At 31.9% G+C, this 13,254-nt stretch overlaps 1 protein-coding gene across 3 annotated transcripts; it reads left to right on the top strand.

Annotated features, from left to right (window-relative positions):
- Nucleotides 1-2,509: 2,509 nt before the first annotated feature.
- LOC126815615 (CREB3 regulatory factor) lies at nt 2,510-12,321 on the top strand. 3 transcript variants are annotated; one of them, XM_056099571.1, is made up of 7 exons: nt 2,510-2,679; nt 3,853-4,009; nt 6,045-7,023; nt 9,089-9,172; nt 9,873-10,251; nt 10,656-10,861; nt 11,005-12,321. In XM_056099571.1, the coding sequence occupies exons 2-7, from the start codon at nt 3,983-3,985 to the stop codon at nt 11,118-11,120; spliced, it is 1,791 nt and encodes a 596-aa protein (XP_055955546.1). In that variant the 5' UTR covers nt 2,510-2,679; nt 3,853-3,982; the 3' UTR covers nt 11,121-12,321. The 3 variants fall into 3 exon arrangements, with proteins under 3 accessions (XP_055955546.1, XP_055955547.1, XP_055955545.1); XM_056099570.1 differs by lacking the exon at nt 2,510-2,679 and adding an exon at nt 3,091-3,313; XM_056099572.1 differs by lacking the exon at nt 3,853-4,009 and having other exon boundaries at nt 2,511-2,679.
- Nucleotides 12,322-13,254: the final 933 nt, after the last annotated feature.

The raw sequence follows: 13,254 nt of genomic DNA, 5'->3' as shown, positions 1-13,254 counted from the left end.
CAATGGTAGACAGTAGTATCGAAGGTTGGTACAAAATGACAAGTTTACAGAAGTTATGTCCGAGATTTGAGTAAAGAATTTTCGTTCGGTGCAAGATTCAGCGACGGTCAAATTTACCGCTTCCAATGCATTCAAGCGTAATATTTAATTTGTCAGCACAAAAAGCAGCAAGATTTTATTAAGAGGCCACTCCCGTTAAGTTATGTCCAAGATTTGAGTAAAGAATTTTCGTTCGGCGCAAGATTCAGCGACGGCCAAATTTACCGCTTCCAATGCATTCAAGCGTAATATTTAATTTATGTCAGCACAAAAGCAACGAGATTTTATTAAGAGGCCACTCCTGTTAAGCGGTCAGTTGTGAAAATTCCCTTGGGTGGCTGCTTAATGCAGATTCTACTGTAATGGCAGTATTTGACAGCAATTAAAAAGTCCAACGAAAACGAGTTTTCTTATACGTTTCCAATCATTTTCCAAGTGTATCAAACATTTCACATTATGATGCATAACAATATTTAACAACATATCTTACAAAATAACATTAATTTTCAAGACTTGTGGTTCATATTAATCTAATCGTCAATATTTAATGTTACATATCAATTTAAAAAAAAAAAAAAAAAAAAAAAAAATTTATATTCCTCTTTTCTTAAAGGCATTTAATAACAAAACTTCCAACATTTTCTATACATTCTTCATTATTCATAAATATATTAGATGTAGAGAAACGAAATCTTCCGAGGTTTGCCGAGTGGAAAAGTTGTTGTCATTGACGTGTACTGGATGATATGAGGGATTAGCCAATGAAACGGTCTGTTACGGCGAGCTTTTGGGGTGAGGTGCACGGAACTGTGGGTAATCCACTAGATACATCAATGCTGGCGTCATAGGGTCAAAAGCCGCTCGTATGACCTCTGACGCGACCTCCCAAAACAACTGGTCAGATCTCCATGTAGTGTAGGCCATCGAAAGTATAAAAAAAAAACGAAACGAAATATAGATCTGTATTTTAATTAGATTGGGTTAAAATTTGTATGCAGTCCATTTGCTGATTACACTATTTAGCACGAAACGACTTACATGTAAATTAACGCCAACCCAGCAACTATTGTCCGTTTAGGCTCTTCCAAATAACTTGGCCAAACATGGTTGTTTTCAGTACCAAGATGACAAACCACGATTTTTCAAGGGAGAAAAGATATAGCTTGATCTGAACTTTAAAATAGTTCTCATAAGACAGAAATAAAATAAAACCAAGGACGAACAATCCAAACCATAAGACAGAATTCGAAGTCCTATGGGATGACCATTCCGGGTATTTCACAAAGTGAAGAAATGGCAAGCAATTTTCGAGTTGTGGTATCACCTGGATCAGACTGTATACTACATTAGGTGAAATGAAATGAAATGGAGTTTAACGTCCTACTGTTCTGCTCCTAACCTGGGCTAATGAAGACGGGCATACGCCATACAGTGTGCTATGAGGGAAATTTTGCCCGGACAGCGGCACTACGGCCTACTCTTATATCGAATTCCAATTGCCAAGGGATCTTTTACGTGCACGCCAATGTGTACACGGGACCTCGGTTTTTCGTCCCATCCGAACGACTAGAAAGCTTTCCTTGTCAGCCCCTCCGTCCTGCATCACTGACAAGGGAGAACCACGCCGGAAAATCTGGATGAACTTTCTCGGTCAATGCAGGGATCGAACTCCCAACCTCCAGGCTAGCGAGCTAGCGTCTTACCCACGTGATCCCCCACTACATTAGGTAATATTTACATGATACCGGTATATAAAAAAAATTCTTTCTCTTTTTAAAAATTAGTAGGGACTATCTGAAGATAACCTAAGCTATTCTAAAATATTGAAATGCTAATCCGTAAGTACTTGTTCTAAATTGAGTGGGTTTGTCTTATTTTTTTTCCAATTAGTGCTATAGTTAGAAAAACCATAAATCATGATGTTGAGATAACATCCCTAGTTTGTAACAAATTAATGAGTATAAAATCACGATTCTCAATCTCAGTAGAAAACATAATAGAGCAACATTCAGCTTCGATAGTGTATGATATCCAAATAAGGTAAACAAATAATTACATCTCAATTTTGTATCTTAAGTAAACAAATTTTATTAAATCATTTTGACGCACACGTGATTTAATCGTCACGATGGATATGATGTAACCTTCACCTGTGGAAATTATCTGACGTCACAGTTATAAATAGATAAAAATGTGACCGATTTTGGTGGAATGAACTAGAACATTTCATTTTGTAAATAAAAAAAGCTACATGACAATTCTAGTTTTATCTACATGTTAATATGGGTTATTGATACAATAATGAGTCTTTCTGAACACAAAATCTCCCGCTTTTCTGTGCAATATCCCAGAAAGTTAGAAATAACCCTGAAATGTTTCGAAATTCTCCTAACCTAATATTTACAACCAAGCAGATCAAACCTGTTTGGATTGGATAAACTAGATGTGACGTCGTCAATGCACGTGATGTTATCCTGCCCGCATTGCAAAACCATAACAAACCAACGTTCGGTAAAGACTTCAAGAGGAGTACTGTACAACTTCCATTGAAAATCTTGAATAACCTTGGAGAAAAGTATAAATCAGATTACTAAATTAAAAAAATAACATATCGGAGAAACACTCTGTCCAAGTAAAAAGGTGAGTAGTCGGATATTTTGTTGGTTATACGACTTTTTCTAAATGTAAACAAAAGAAGGTTCTACAATGTCAGTGGATTTTGGTGGTTTCATAACTGGAGTGAAATTTGTATTAAAAATGTCTATGGGCATTCAATTGGGATTAATTTATGCCCACTTTGGTATTTCAAGACTAGAAAAGGGTCCAAGTCTTTGTTGACGTATAATCTTGTATTCAGCATTATTTGTACGAGTTGTTTGTGATTCAACTAGAATGACCTAGGTGACCTAGGCAGTGCTGTCAGCTATATCCGTGAACTCAGCTGAGTGATTCAAGCAGTCTGTCAGTTGAGTTGGGATGGATCACAACCCACATGGGTACATAATGACTTGGTGTGTTTAATACCGGTAGTACTGACTTTGGGTTTTTTATTTGTGAGGTTGTGCCAGTTTACATAAAACAAATTTTGGACAGGAATTGTAAATAACTCTATAGTCTATGGATAATAATACCCAGTTTCATTGGAATATTCTGTTGTTTTTGTGTCTGTTCCCTGTTGAGAGGAATTCACTTTGGAATATTTTATGGATAAGAAAAATCCACAACTGTCCCAATCGTGGTCTCCCTTTCATTGGAACATGGGCTGTTTGCCAAGGTAAGGTCTTTGACTAAGTAATGAACTTTACAACATACCGTAGTTTTTCAAGTGTTTAAAAGTTGGTGTGAAGTTGAACTTATAATCAGGAATAGAAGATACCTTTCTTATTTAACAGTATACAAAGTTTATCATGTTGAATGGTCATGGATAGGGACTTCACGTCAGTGGGCATAATATGTAGCTTTAAAAATCTTGACTAGGTTATAATTTGTAATGATTTTTAAAAAATAACTGAATTTAATTAGCAGGGTATGCTTACCATGTATTTGAAACACCTGGTAGTATGGTACCATTTTATTCATTCAGAAGTTCCATTTGTCAAACAGACTTTGTTTTAACAAACTGACTACTGGTTAGGATCATACAGGTATATAGTATATGTATGTACCAGTACTTCTTATCAGTGAATATATGATGTACGTACCTGTCTGAGGAGGTTTGGAGAATAAACTCTGGGTTTCTTGTAAAGTAATTTAAATGTTGCAATATTCCAAACATATATCTAATTATATAAAAAAAATGTATTTTCTTTTTAGACGAAGACCCACAGTAGGCAATTTTACAAGAAGAAATAGTACACCCCATATTCATCTGGGTGCAGCTGGACATACCCAGAGGGTTCCTACAACATCAGGTGTCCCCTTTCAGAGAATTAATTCATTCCCCATGACTGTTGATCATAAACGCCCAAGGGTAGGTACAATATCTTTGTAAATTTTATTTTGTGTCAAATTATTAAAGAAGCAGGACATCTTTGATTTGGGTCAAAATGAAATGTTATAATAAGTTGATCAAATGTTTTATTCTGATAAGCAATCAGGCAACTTCTATCAGTAACTTTTTTATCACTACTTACAGTAAAATGTTATTTTTAACATTGTCTGTCTGTGGACTTCAAATTTTAAATATGGAATAGTTTATTTATATATCTTGCATAATAAACGAACACATTACATTTATTCACTTAATCGAGGAGGTCATATCCTTTTTAAAAGACTTGTGTACATGTTGGAATTGAGGCTACTTCCTTGTCATCGGCATAGTTGTTAGCCAGAAAACGATATTGATTTTATTTCTTGTCTCCATAGTAGAAGTATAATTTGGTTAACAATGACTCATATAGATATGTCCATGTGTACTATACAAAATTATACTTCACTTTCAGAAGACCATCTTATTAACAATGTTGGATAAAATTTTGAGTCATCTACTATTAGTAATGCTTATGTCAATAGGAGTCAAGGCTTTTCTGTTAGCAAGAGACATTTTTAAAATAGCATTCATTCTTACATACATTTGCTTTCTCCTTTGAGATGTGTTAAAAGGAAAAACTTATCTATATATAGCTAGATCAGTTATCTTTGGTTATTATTTCAATAAAATTTAATTGAACTTTGAAAATAATTATTTTTATAGGTTATTTTACAACTTCTATAATTTCTCTTGTTTTAAACAAAAATTAATATTCATTGGATTAATTAAATTTCGCCGTAAATTAAAGCTACAAAGTTAAAATAAGTTTTTAAATACCTTCTTGAAAAGAAGTCTGCTTTATTCAATTCACAACTAAAGAATGAAGAAGAATCATTTATAACAGAACACTCTCTATATACTGTACATTCATCAATGAGATAAATATAGAGAAAGACAAATGGAAGATGCTACAAGATATATTTCTTTGTCTTATAATTGGAATACTGAGACACTTGTATTTCTCATTTATTAAATCAATCTTGCCTAATGGTGTCAGGCTGACAAAAAAGCCTTTCAGCAATAAGAAACCTTTTACTACGACAGCAACTATGAATGAACGCCCACACTTAACGTAATAGCTATGTTTTCACACTCATGACATAGTATTTTGTACTTCCATTGAGAATAACAACTTTTACCAACATATTTGTTTGTCAGGGATATGAATAAATAAAATCATGTAGGATGTTGTTTTGGGGTATTGATTAAGAATTATGGGAAAATACTGTATGACACCACAGCATATCATAATATAAATTCATTTGATCTCTGATCTTCAGAGGATAAGGTTCATCATGAATTTTTGGCATTCAATCTGGTATTGGAAGGTATGTAGTATCTTTAGGTACTGTACACATATAAGGATACAAATACAATACAGGCCTACATTGTAAACCTAATTTAATTTATTTTTGTCATCATGACTTGACTTTTAAATGTTTTCATGTTTGGATTGGATATTGGAAATTCTTAAATACTCATGTTTTAAATCTAAACTTTAAAGAAACAGTGATTGGAATAAAAAAATTTAAAATGGATCTTAGGTCTAAAGAATTTTATGATTGAAAGTAGGAAGTAACTTAGCAAGGAAGGGGTCATATCAATAAGTATATTGTGCATGTTCTAAAAATATCACAGTTTTGATAAACATGAACATATATATAGTCTACCTATTGAGTGTCATTGACATTAACATCATGTCTATAAATAGTATCACTACAAAATGACATTAACATTTTTACCGCTTATGACAAGGATATATATGGGGCATTATTAAAAGTTATTAATAGTTTAGTTAGTACCTGTACTTTCATTTTTGATTCAATTAGTTATATAAATCATTTCATATTTGTTCATTTTAATCATTTGGTGAACATGTTTGTGTAGGTGATTATTTTTGTAATGATGACAAGGCATTTTGATGTAGTTCTGAGAAGTCTGTGTGTTTATTTTGTTGTGGTTTTTATCATTTCAGGCCAAGTTTAGTGGTAATATGGACTCGTTCAATCCAGACTTTCATTTTTCACCAGGAGGTGACCATGTTTTACCTAACAGTGATTTAACAATGTATGCTGCTAGCCCAAACTCCCTTCATATGTACGACCAGGAAAAATATGATATGCAGAATTATGTCAACTGTTTGAGTTCAAACACAAGAACACTTCAAAAACGTGACAGTGGTTCAACTTTTGATGAATTTGATTTAAACCCACAGTTCGAGAATAACTATGACATGTTACCTAATCTGGTGATGGACAACAGTGATCTCCAGCCAGTCTCAGATTTTTCAAGTTATAATGTTCAGACAAGTACATGTATGAATTCAGATGTGACTTTGACAGAATTGAACTCAAACTGGAACAGTGAATCTGAATCTTTATTGGACGATCTTGAAACAATCATACCATCGTGTAAGACTGTGTCGTATTCAGATGGTATACAAACAAACACTATGAATCAAAATTCATTTAATATAACAGGTCAACGACAAAATAATACAAACTTTCCTTCAAATTCACAGAATGTGTCTCGTTCAAACTTTCAAGCGTTTATCAAATCAGAGCCAATGACAAGTTCATCATTATGGTCAAACCCATGTAAGCAGTCGGGCTCTCTTTCAACGCTGAACTCTAATTTTCGAAAAGAAACGCCTGTGCAGTTACCTCAGAGTACGAGTCGTAGCCCTCCAAGTGTGTATTACAACAGTCAGTCAGAGAGAGAAACGGTTCCTAAAGAGGATAATAAAATATTACTACAGAAATTATTAATGACAAATAGTCCTTCAGAAAGGCCACCAGTTAGTATTGCTAGTGTGATTGGTCTTAAAAGGCCAGCTTTACCTGTGAAAGAAGAAAATGAAGAATCGGTGGAAGAAAAATGGAAGGAAATTGAGAAATATATACATGATGAGGATAATGATACTAAACCAACTCAGGCTAAAAGAACTAGATTTGGTGAGTAACTTAGTAGTAATTAGTAGTAAGGTCTCAGATATGTAATTGTTTTAAGGGTGGCTAAAGTGCTTTTTGTGGGCAGGGAGGGGTACTGAATTTATAAATCAAATCCCTGATCTTAAATCTATGCTATTCCACAAAGAAAACGTGTATAGGGTAATAAGTAATCACTAATAATATATGATTCTGAAACAGGAAACAAACCGGTTTGTTTTTTTTCCATATGGATAAATTTTTATAAAGTCAGTCAACAAGATCTGATTTAACTGGACTGAAATGCGATCACATGACACATGACCTATTTTATACATCAGCTGTGAAATATTAGGCCATGTTCCATCTCTTTATATCAGTCACACATAACTTAACATTGTAAATTTACATGACAGTGTGTGGTATATCACAGAATATTCCCCTCACTAGTGTTATTTTCCAAGGAGTTATTATATGAATATCTCATTTCCATTCAATATCTTTAATACATGTACATGCATATAATGGATAACAAAATGTTATGGCCAACTATTAACATTGGTAGGTATAATTTTAACCACAAGAATTGTTATTTTAATGTTAGTTGTACCGAAACACATGAATGAATGAATTTTATATTATTTATTAATTTAAAAAAAAAAAAAAAAAAAAAAAAATTCATCAGAGTCAGTAATTCATGACCAAAAGATTAAGACAATAGTGTTAAGATATAATACACATATTATTTCAGACATTCATTAAAATGTAATCTCTTTGAATTTACATTATATAATATAATAATATACATGTAGTTTAGAAAAGTTGACTTGTATCCATACATAAGCTTGTCCAAATCATTTGAATGTCAAGGTCAAATTGACATCTATGCACTGGAAGCTTCCACACCAAAAGAAAAGTATTGAAATTGGCAATATGCCAGATTTTCTGGGTGTTGTGTGTATAGTTTGGTGAAGTTGAACCTTAAGCTTATTTTCAAAAACATAAAAAACAAGGATATCAAAATTATATTTAAAAACAAAATATGACCTACAGGTCAACAAAGTGGTAAACAACTTTGTATCAGGTGAAGGCAAATTTAGACTGGATAATTATTTTTGTGTATAGTATTAAAAAAAATAAATACCCAATTGCAAGTAGGAAATAAAATTTATACCCTATATTAACTGATTTCTAGGAACTGGTTCTTTCTACATGTACATGTAATTCCCAAAGAATGTTGTAAACATGTACATGAAGAAGGATAATCCTGTTCATATTTAAAATATTGACCTTCCCTGAAATGATACTGTAAAGCACATGACATGAGACTTTACATACAATTGAATTATGTTGGGTATGAGGTCATTCAAGATAAAGGATGGGCCTGGAGTAGTAGGCTATATAAACTTGTTAATAAGTGATTTTGCCTTTCGGCTCTTAACCTTAAAATGAATGCAATATATCATTGTAATGGATGGAGAGAACATCTTGAGCCAGAAAAAATATCATCCTTTATTCAAGGTACTGGTACATGTACATAATGACAAACTTTCAAACAATCTGTGTTATTGAAAGACAACAAAAACCCCAAAAAACAGAAATGCCATAAGGCATTGTGTAGGTCTCTTGTCTGTGATATCACCCAAAGTGGAAGTGGACGTAAAACCAAACAAATGAACGTATACGTCTTATGTACATGAATTGAATTGCATATTGATCAGATTTTCAGTGGTCTTGCATATTGATGATAATTTTAATACAAGTTTAACATAATTGAAATTTTTAAAAAGTTATCTTTATTAATGTACACACGAGTACTATAACACATTGAATAATTTATAAAGTTATTAATACAATAAAATTAAAATATCAGATAATTTTATTACACATTATTTAAGTTTATAATATCACAATTTGATAAAAAAAAAAAAAAATATGCTAAAGAAGATCTAACCTTAAATTGTTATATGACTCACAAATTTTTTGTATTACACCTAGCTTATAAAACAACAAAATGATTGGGGTTTATTTCACACAAGAAGTTCCTTGAATTCCATTAGAGATCTTCATCTTTCTTTTTTTTTTACTTCAGATTCTGGTAGTTCTGTGGCGGCATCCTTTGATGAAGAATCTATTGATGATGATGAAAGTAGTGATGAAGACTGGTCAGACACAGGTAATTAATACAAATTGCTAATGATGCAATTTTTATACGTCCAGCGTCCACAAGCTCTAGATGCTAAAGTTAATATCCAATTGACTCTAAATTTATACACAGTGCGTAATGTCATCAGACGAAGAAGCCTATTGATTTTCACCGATTTCCAATAATTACTGCCCGAGTTATGGCCCTTGATCACTTTGAAAAATCTTGTGGATACTTTACAGACTATACGTGTAGTTGTCATCTGATTGATTTTATATCTATAGACTGTGTTTACGCCTATATATAATCGTTTCGATTGACTTTAGATTGATACGCAGAGTTTATAAGGTCTTGAGACGAATAAGTATATTGATTTTCAATGATTTTTGGTAACTTGAATAGCTAAATCCATGATATTAAATGGTTTGTATACTAAACGTTAGCATGATGATTTTCTGATAATTACTTACTGATTTGTTACTCTTCATAAGAATTTAGTGTATTGTAAATGTTTCATTAACAAAAAAAGTACAAATACATGTATGCTACAACTCTCGTTGACTGCCCGGCTGATTTAGTTGCTGTGAGCGTATGTTTCGTTGCCTGGCAACCTATCTTTATAATTCTTACTAAAAGACCACCCCAAAAAAATGTCAAAATAAAAATATTAGAAGTAATTAATCAATAGTCCTTAAATTGTTCTAAACATTTTGAATATTTTATTTTTCAGAAATGGACTTTCCTAGTGGTGCTTCAGTTTTGGATGATGGTAAGAAAGGAGAAAAATATTTTTGGCAGTACAATGTCCAGTCAAAAGGTCCAAAGGGAACAAAACTGAAGTTGCATTTAGATAACAAAAATCCATATAAACTTCCTGGTTTTGAAGATCCTGTTTTCGATCCACAAAATACCAAAGCTGGTATCCGACATGGAGGCAAGGCTAGAAAAGGTGATGGAAATGATATCGTCCCGTCACCTAAGAAACTGTTTAATCTTGGTCAACAGATTAGGAAGCTGAATCATATGATTAATGAAGTATCTCCATCTAATGATCAACCAGCATCTATTAGAAATGAGTCAAGAAAAAAGAAAAATAAACTGGCATCAAGGTATTTAATTTAGTCTTATTTGCATGTATTGATGTGTACTACATGTACTGAGTACTGATCATTAAGAATCATGTGACTCTATCTACAAAGCTGTTTTGAGACTATTGCCATTGAGTGAAACCTGTATCATTAGAGGCTCATGACTGTATAATAGCACAGCGGATGCTTACAGTTGGCCCCCCACATCCATTAACTTAATTTGATATTTGTTGTTTGTTTCTTTCATTGTCTTATGTAGTTTGTCTAGACCGCAGGGCAGTTTGCAGTTGATATGCAAATCATATGTGTGACATTGAAAACATCAGTTCATTTGATAGCATCCACTAATATGGTATCTGGTGGAATAGATTATTTTTTGGGAAGCCTATGTATCATTTATTTATTGAATCATTACTTTATTGCAGAGCTTGTAGATTGAAGAAAAAGGCACAACATGAGGCAAATAAAGTGAAATTATATGGCCTGGAGAAAGAGCATAGTCAATTGTTACAAGTTATTACCACCATCAGAAGTTCAGTTATTAAACGAGCCAGACAAATGCAGGAACTGAAAGATACAGACCATGACAAACTTATTAATAAGTTGGATGAATTAATCGCCAAAAATTTAAGTAAGTTCAGCACATATAAATTTCAAAAATTCTTGTTAGTAAATAAGTTGATGCATTTGTAAGATATTTAATCTTCAAGATGAAATTATGATTAATTTACAAAATTCATCTTTTACTTTATTCTATCTTTATTGTTATTTCAGCTTTGAAGATAGCTGGAAATGCTGCCGAATTTGTGAATAGTGTGATAAAAGCAGTTGAAAATGGTGACGTGACAGGAGGAATTGTGATTGAGAAGAAAAAGAATTCAAAAACATAAACTGTTACCTTACAGATAAAAAAATCCTGAATCTCAAACTCTCAGTATTATTTACAATTATTTAAGCCAGTAACAGTGATGTGCAGATAATACAGTCAAATTGTAGCTAACTTAAAGCTTATAATTCTAGGTTCAAGTCTCAAAATTAGTTGATACCTTAATTTGGATTGATTATTAATAAAAAAAACCCAAAAAAAACTGTTTGCGCATGCTCAAGAAGTGATAATGTGAAGTGGAAATATGTTTCAAAATATTTTTTCATTGACATCATATATCCTTACAATCGATTGTCAGAAATCCGAAGATTGTCTGCGAAAGGTGGTGGGAATTTTATGCCATTTGTCTTTCAGTGAATGAGCGTTGTGAAGCTACTGTGCAAGGATTGCCTTAGCAATTTGTGTCCTTTTCATACACAATCATAAATCATTATTATGGATTATTATAATATACATTACCAATAAGTTTTAAAGACTTCCATCTGTTTTGTTAAGTGTTAAGATCATGTTAATTGTAGTTAAATCATTATGTAGATAGAATGAACTGTTATTTTTATTATTATTCCTTGGTTATGTTATATTTTATTATACGTTAATATTTTTAACCCACAGTGGTGCAATAACTAAATCGGTTTTTTGAAAATATGTTGAATTAACATGATTTGATTCATTTTATGTGTTGAAATATAAAATAAAAAGGCGACTTAACAAATTAAAGCCACTTATTGTCATTTGCATTTTTTGAACACTTTTAAAATAAAAATTTAAAGAGAGGTCTATCAAAAGATTTTACTTAGCACTGGCTTTTTTCATATCATCTGTAGAGAATGACAAAAAGTAGCAACTTATGTATATTGTGTATAGCAAGAGATTAATATCCCTCAAATGACAATCAATGGCTTTAAGATTTAGTAAAATAATCCAGAGAAAAAACTGTAAGTCTGTTACAATGCTATTGTGAGAAAGACAGCATTTCCGTATGAAACAGTGTATTGCATCATTGTTAGAATATTGAATTAATGTTAGCATGTAGACTAGTATATATAAACAGATTGTAAGCTTGTTGTTATTATAAAATGGTCATGTCACTATCTACATTACACAGACAAGTGACTCACTTTATTAATTATCTATGTAATATAAAACATGAACACTTTTACCTAACTACTCAAATGGATGCAAAAAAAAAAAAAAAAATGGAAAAAGTAGCATTTCACTTGTTTTCTTGCCATTAAAACACACTGAAGTAGTATATGTGCACTTGTGGTTGTCATGGGACATGTCCATTGATATGGTAGACTTGGATAATGTATATATTATTATATTTTGGAGATGTAGTAAATTATGATATATTGACGTACATGCATGCATTTTTGATGTTATGTTCATGGAATGAATAGATGTTGAATTTGTATATTCCACAATATTTGTACATATTGAAGAAAGTGTTCTGTGATCAAGTATTATCTGTAGTGACTATTTGTTAACTATTTTAAGATTTCTTTCGGTGTATTTCTTTGCTACATTTTTACATTTTACAGTGCTTAATCTACAATATCTTTAGTTGTATTTGGAAGTTGTATAGTTACAAAAGAGAAATTCATTTGCATCTTTGTTCTGATATTTTGATACCAGTATTTGTTTAGATGTACCTATAAATAGAAGAAGCCTCAAACATGTATAATGATTAATATTTCTACTTGATTTTATATTGATTATTATTTTGTCAATTTGTACTATACAATAACAACTCTCATTGTTTATTCAATATATACATGTACAGTTTATGAAAATAATTAAAACATAATTATACATTATCTATAATATTGCTGTAAGGAGAAAAGTGGTGATGTCTCGTTATGATGAAATGATAGAATATTGTCCAGGTATGAACGGGTCATGTGTAACTTTTCTTCTAATAATTCCTTTGTCCATTTGTTATAAACTAAAATAAAGTTGTTCTATATATATATATATATATATATAAAGAAAGGTTGTTCAAGTTGTTTATTGATTTACATCAATTCATTATGTTTTTGCTCTGAGAATTTCAAAATATAATTTAGACAATACAGGTATGGACGCAGTGGAAATGAGATACTGTCAGGGTAGTGACAAATCGTAATATGGGAGGCACT

Source organism: Patella vulgata, chromosome 3 (genome assembly GCF_932274485.2).
Source record: "Patella vulgata chromosome 3, xgPatVulg1.2, whole genome shotgun sequence".
Classification (NCBI taxonomy): domain Eukaryota; kingdom Metazoa; phylum Mollusca; class Gastropoda; family Patellidae; genus Patella; species Patella vulgata.
Note: the sequence above shows the minus strand (reverse complement) of the source record. Positions and strands in the feature narration are given on the sequence as shown.

Bases quoted from the DNA above. Each gene is read 5' to 3' on its own strand.
- LOC126815615 (XM_056099570.1), top strand. From the start codon at position 3,243: ATGGATAAGAAAAATCCACAACTGTCCCAATCGTGGTCTCCCTTTCAT. The intron at 3,314-3,852 runs GTAAGGTCTTTG...TTTTCTTTTTAG, and splicing joins AACATGGGCTGTTTGCCAAG to ACGAAGACCCACAGTAGGCA. The intron at 9,173-9,872 runs GTAATTAATACA...TTTATTTTTCAG, and splicing joins TGAAGACTGGTCAGACACAG to AAATGGACTTTCCTAGTGGT.